Genomic DNA, 6,872 nt, shown 5'->3' on the forward strand with positions numbered 1-6,872 from the left:
CTCTGAATTAATAAAGTGAGAGACAATTTGATGGGTGTCTCACCCAATCAACAAGTGAATAAGAAGAAAGAGGAAAACGAACATTGAGAATGCTCCAAGAGTGCATAAAAATAAGCTCCATCACCTCATCTACTTAGAACAACTTATTATCAAAAATAGTTTTGTTCCTAATGTGCCAAATAGTCCAAATTGTGACAAACCAAACTGTCATCCACCGTTTTTGTTTGTTTCTTATTCTCCAACCATAGAGCACTTTCATGGATTGCAAAAGAAGACATGACGTCATAATGAATATGAAGGATAACCCAAAGCAGAAATAGAGTTGTTCCCAAACAAAATAAGATACAGAGCAAGAGAAGAACAAATGATTAATAGATTCCTCCACTTTACTATAAAGAGAGCAAAGAAGGGTGTTGACAAGATTACTAGTAACTTATAGATTACAGTAAGCTTGATAAATAATTGAGATGAGAATAATTAATAACGTAAATCTAATAAAATAAGGGTGAATACTCTCTTTAATTATTATAATTTTTCTGTGAATTAATTTGATTAATTAAAAAGTAAAAAAAATAAGTTAATACAAAAAACCTCAAAGGTGAGTTAAAATAATATCCAATATGAGTGTAATTTATAATAAGAGTCAAAATAATTTCCAAAATTCAAAAAGTTACAGAAATAATCTTTTTGTCCCAAAATAACTAATAATTATAAAATATGAATGGTGAAGAGAGCATGTGGCACGGCAAATCCGCTGAGATATCATCATCACATTCTTCTTTCGAGACACATTTCCCCATCCCAACTCGCTCCGAGTTGACTCACTCCCGATAACAACTACCACCGTCAATGCAAAACTCGCCGTCAATCATCGCCGGAAAATTCACCTTCTTATTCCTTTCCCCCATTTGACTTCGCTTCCATATGAATCCGATGCCTCCCTTTCACTCTCTCTTGCCCCTCATCGCCCTCTGCTTCCTCCTCCTCCGCCCCCTCGCCGCCACCGACGGCGCCGACGATCCGCTTTACATGTGAGCTTCTCTCTTTCACATGAATTCGATATTTTCACTGTATGGAAACTGAAACTTGGAATTGATGCCTTGATAGTTAATATTATTGGTACCATAAAAATGAAACTTCGAATTTTCAGAAACTAGGAAGATTGTGTTCAATAGCCTTGGAATTTTTAAGATGATAGTTACTTGAATTGTGTGGTTGGTTCTAGGAATCTCAATGCCTGCATATGATTTGTGTTTTTCAGACATTTAGGTTTTAGAGTTTTTTTGTTCAATGAATGGAGTGTGAAATTAAATTAATTATTTCGATATAATGTAATCTTATGATATATGAATTAATTTTTAGTTGTTATATTGAGTGTTTCAATGTTTGTGTGTAATTACTCCTGATTCTGATGATTTCTAGAAGATTCAATGCTTGCATATGTGCAGTGGGCACTTTTTATGTTATGTTCAAAATAGGTAGTGTTTAGCGCATGGATAAACAGCACAGAACAAAGTTCCCTGGAATTCGGCTCCATTTTCTTTGGTTCCACTTCAAAAGTGGAACCAAAATGTTCCACTTTTTAATCCTTCAATCATGTTCTGTTCTACTAGGATAGTACAGCGTAGAACGGACACATATCTTCTGTCTCGTACCATTCTGGCATATAATATCTATGAAAGGTTACCGTAGAGTGCTAGTGTGGCGGAAATTATTTTCTTTTCTCCAACAATTGAAGATAGTGGTAACTGGTAAATCAATGGGAATTTTTTTGAACGAGATATATCATATTTTTTTGTTTGGAACAATTTGTATGGTTATGAATTATGATGCACTCATGCTTTTATTTTACACATAAGATGTTTTTTGGGTTTATCTTAGTTTTGAATTTGAAATGTGTGCTAGGATGATGGCAGTCATAACCTGTCAGAACTCGTGTGATATTAATATGCAATATGGATCTTTACAAAATGGATATTCAAGAAAACAGTTGGAGTGCTTTGTGTTTCATAACTATTTAGTTGCTACTGTTTAACCATGAAGAGTGTAGATTCATTGCCGCCATTTTTCCTCTTCCCACATCCATTACTACTAAGCAATCATGTGCGTTTATTTTTTAGAAATGATTGTTTTTAACAAAGAGCGTAAAAGGTTTAGTACAGTTCTTATTTTCACCTAGCCAAACATAAAGAACTTGCTTGAATAAATCTGTCAACATAAAAACAATATATTGCAACATGACCAATGCCTTTTCTCTCAAGAGTCATGATTGTTAAAGCCAATATCACCTCTTGGCTTAATAAAATCTCCCCAATCAATTGTTCACTGAAATTAGATCCTCTAAGATCTTGGTCTAATCTTCCTAATTTTCGATAGCTTCCAAGGGTAGATTGAAAACAGTGCTCCAAAAGACCTTTCCATCTCATGTTCACTTTCCATACCTTGTAATTAGTCAATCATCTCCTGAAATGAAAACCAGCAATTTTTTAAACATATGTGTGAGCTTAGAGCATTTACAACATTTAAATTTTTCATGAAGGTGTTTTTTTATAAATACAATGTAATCAATGAAACATAAACTTCTCATAAATAAAGTATCATGCCTGAATGGTTTTATTACTAACTGGAGTGGCATTCATAGTTGGACTCATTTCTTCATTAATTCTTGAGCTATGATGGTAGCGTTGCAAATATTGATATAATAATTATTCGCTTACCTTGTTATTTTCATTATGTAATAATTAATATCATGTCAGGACATCACACGACTTCTTTTATCCAAATAAATAATCAAATTTGAGATCACAGCACTATATAGGCCTGTATACTTGAAGGTTATGAAGACTGATCTTTTCTGGCTTCGAGGTTAAGATGGTAGCGCTGAGACCTCTGATTCCAAAGAAGAAATATCTTGAATTGAATGAGATTGTATGTCAGCTTCAATATAATTTGTAATGCCCGAGTCTTATAAGTTTCTTTTAATGACTAAGTCTTATAACTTTTTTGTATTGCTTATGTCCTATATTTGAATTATTGGACTGGAGAAGGATTAGTATCAATGCCTTTATTGCTCCTGTTTGAAGCTTGCCTTGGGTTTTGTTATCATCACATCTTGCACAAGGCTCATACTTCTAAGTTCGAAAAATCAGGAGCTTCCTTATGCTAGATAATGTTCATACTTGGAATTATTTTCAGTATCATTAGCTTTATCTAACACAGTTAGATGAAAGAGCAAGTATCTTGCTTTTTAACATTGTGATTGTGCTCTTGCAGCTTCTTCCCTTCCTTGGGATGGAGGCATTTGTTATCTTACTATCAATTGAAATCATGCCACTGTGCTTATGTGGCATCAATACTTTTATTCAAAATTTCAAATTAGTCACTCTTATCCTTTTAATTAATTTCTACAAAGTTTTTAACAATATTAATACTTCAAAGTTCCTGGTGTTTAAACTTGTGCACATCATACATACTCCATTTGAGAAAATGTTGGTGCTGATAGGAATTATCTAGCAGTGACATGTATGCTAACACTAAATTACTGCTGGTATTATTATGTACTTCATTATCAAAATGACAGCAATATAGTTATCTCATTCTCTGTGCTGCTATATGATCAGTTCTGGTTGTCATTATTAAATTTCAGAGATTGTGTGGAACAGTGTGAGAAAACTGGATGTGTAGGCGATAGATGCTTTCAACATTGTAAATTCTCATCAGATGGAAAACCAATTGATGGTCCATGGTATATGCATGAACCTCTCTACCTGAGGTGGAAACAATGGGACTGCCGCACTGACTGTCGGTATCACTGCATGCTATCTAGAGAAGAAGAAAGAACAAAAGATGGCGCTCGGCCTGTCAAGTATCATGGAAAATGGCCATTTAAGCGTGTTTCTGGGATTCAGGTTATTTCACGAATCTCCTATAGAAAGTTTAGTTGTAATATGTTAAGTCAGTTTTGGTGTCTCAATATTGCATGGATATGTTGCATTTGTTTTCAGGAACCCGTGGCTGTTTCTCTCTCTGCCCTTAATCTTGCTATACAGTTTCATGGCTGGATTTCCTTCTTCATTCTTGTGTACTATAAGTTGCCTTTGAGGCCTGATAAGAAGACATACTATGAGTACACTGGGCTGTGGCACATCTATGGAATCCTATGTATGAATTCATGGTTATGGAGTGTTGTTTTTCATAGTAGGTAAGTTGTTTTCTTTGTGATTACCTGTTAGGCCTTTATGGTTTGGGAACTTGGGGTGTACATAAGTCATGGATCACTGTTGATGTATTTTCCCTTGAAGCACACGTGATGTTTCTCCCTGATGCCTTAACATTGATTTTCCCACATTTCGTGGACAGAAAAACACCATCATAAAATATCTATACTGCATCACAAGACCCATTTTGATATAAAGAAAGTATACATTAAATATGGTTGGCCTATTCTATGTATACTTCACAATCACCATGGCCAGAAACATTCATTGATTTCATTCAATTGATAAAGAAAGAAACAGATTCCTGATATCTTCAATATTAATAACATCATACATCATTACAAGGGATCTTTGTCAATTTTCATTGCTTTGTTCAAAATTTTATATATCATAAAAAGGAGAGGGGGTCTGCAATTATAACTTATTATAATTTAACCTTCTATTTTTTGGGTTTTGACGTGTATTTGAAACCTCTTTATCTATAGGCATGTAGAATTAACAGAGAAGCTGGATTGCTCTTCTGCTGTGGCCTTACTTGGATATACCCTCATTCAATCAATACTGCGAGCTTTTAATGTGAAGGATGAAGCTACAAGAGTCATGATTTCTGCTCCCTTGGTTGCTTTTGTGACAACTCATATCCTGTACCTGAATTTCTATGACTTTGCTTATGGTAATCTTTTACTTTTAATTTCTATGTAGCTTATAACTTTTAAGTTCCTTAAAGAAGTAGGGTTTCTGCTCTCTTTATTGCTTTTGTGACAACTCATCCTGTGTTTGAATTTCTACTACTTGCTTATAGTTATATTTCGTTATTAAAATGAAATGTCTGTTGAATCATGCATCTTATAAATTTTATTGACTGCTGAAATTGAAAAGGATGCAATTCACCCGGACAATTATTTGGGATGGAACTGCAGTAACTTATTTTTCTACTATTTCTTGGTTTCGTCTATTTTTGTTATCCCTTTCATCATTGCCATTGATTTTGTCCTTGGTATTGTGATCATTGTATCTTATGCAAATAACTTGCTGGTTCCTTGAAGAATCTGTGTTTGGTATATGTTCTTGTTTTCTTTAATAATTACAAGTATGTCACCTTTTTCCATATTGTTTCTTGCTTTCAAAGATTTTTAAAGGAAACAGTGAAAACAGGAAACAAAATGAAAAGAGATAGCATACTTTTAATTATTAATAAAAACAGAATGTTTTCCCAAACATAACCAACCCTTATCTTCTTTAACATGTGTCTACAGAAACCCGATGAACATACTGTGCTCATTTCACTTCTAGATTCTCCAAACTGTTCTTTTGGTGCACTGTTCTTCGGGAGTGAGTTCACAATTTGCTGTTTTTTACAGGTTTGAACATGAAAGTTTGTGCGACGATGGCTGTTTGCCAGTTTCTTATTTGGGCAATTTGGGCTGCTGTTTCCAGCCATCCGTCACGATGGAAATTATTCGTGGTGGTGGTGGGAGAATGCCTAGCTATGGTCTTGCAAATATTTGATTTCCCACCTTACAAGGGATATGTGGATGCTCATGCTTTATGGCATGCAACAACCATTCCTCTTGCATTCCTTTGGTGGAGTTTTATAAGGGATGATGCTGAGTTTAGAACCTCATATTATCTTAAGAAGGTAAAATAGTGTTGACTCATTGGACATAAGAACATGCCATATGCTCTATTTTTTTGATATGTACATCAAACTTTCATTTTCCTCGTGTTTAGGCATTTATTTGAAATGCTTATCACGATGGTTTCTATGCTTTTGATTTTTGTAACTTTTCCTCATTTATGATGGATACATTGTTAGTGAAAATTAAAATTGCACACGCCTTTTCTATCACAACCTCAACCCTTGTTAAAACAATAACAAGGGATGGATTATTACACCTACCTCTAGCGTTGTGACTTGTGAGAGCGCCTGTTGACGTTTTGTTTTTGAACTTGACATTTTTTATTTAACTAAGGATATCCTCTCACCCCGTTGATAATGAACTAATTCTTTTAGGGGTACATGCTTGTCTCTCTCAATAAGTGTCGTTATTAGAAATCGAATTTTTAACCCTTTGATCTGGGGTCCAATGAGGTCCAATATACTAGACCAATGCCTGATTATTGCATTTGCTTCTACCTCTTTTATATATTTACTTTTTATCAATGGAAGGGGCAAAAGCCCTAATGAAAATCAAACACTAAAAATAAACACCTCTAAAGAAGAGGGTAACAACTACATCAGCTTACAAACTCAAAGAAATAAAGCAGGAACAACATCAAAAACTCTCATATCACAATTAAGACAGTGACCAAAGTTGGCTAATGCATCCATCACCTGGTTAGCCTATGAAAATATGCTTACAATCTTGGTAGTCAATTATCATCTCATGAAAATTCCCCACAGCTCTGAATATTGCATAGTAGACCAGGTTTCAAGCTTCATTGAGTGTGCAGAAAATGAATGATCCCATACTGTCATCGATAGTTCCCCACATTGTGAAGCATCTTCATGAGACAAAAAGAGTCGTCGAGTTCAATTTAATCCAATCCTCAATTGGGGGTCTCCATTTTTATGCTAACAACGGAATTAACCATACTTACATGATATATGTACTTGGTTTTGATCAGATTTTACATAATTATTACAAAACTTCC

At 34.5% G+C, this 6,872-nt stretch overlaps 1 protein-coding gene across 1 annotated transcript; it reads left to right on the forward strand.

The window, feature by feature from the left end:
• Positions 1–715: 715 nt before the first annotated feature.
• LOC109338505 (post-GPI attachment to proteins factor 3-like) lies at positions 716–6,063 on the forward strand. The gene is made up of 5 exons (XM_019575765.1): positions 716–1,031; positions 3,647–3,908; positions 4,005–4,201; positions 4,703–4,890; positions 5,579–6,063. The coding sequence occupies exons 1-5, from the start codon at positions 925–927 to the stop codon at positions 5,863–5,865; spliced, it is 1,041 nt and encodes a 346-aa protein (XP_019431310.1). The 5' UTR covers positions 716–924; the 3' UTR covers positions 5,866–6,063.
• Positions 6,064–6,872: the final 809 nt, after the last annotated feature.

Source organism: Lupinus angustifolius, unplaced genomic scaffold (genome assembly GCF_001865875.1).
Source record: "Lupinus angustifolius cultivar Tanjil unplaced genomic scaffold, LupAngTanjil_v1.0 Scaffold_27_20, whole genome shotgun sequence".
Classification (NCBI taxonomy): domain Eukaryota; kingdom Viridiplantae; phylum Streptophyta; class Magnoliopsida; order Fabales; family Fabaceae; genus Lupinus; species Lupinus angustifolius.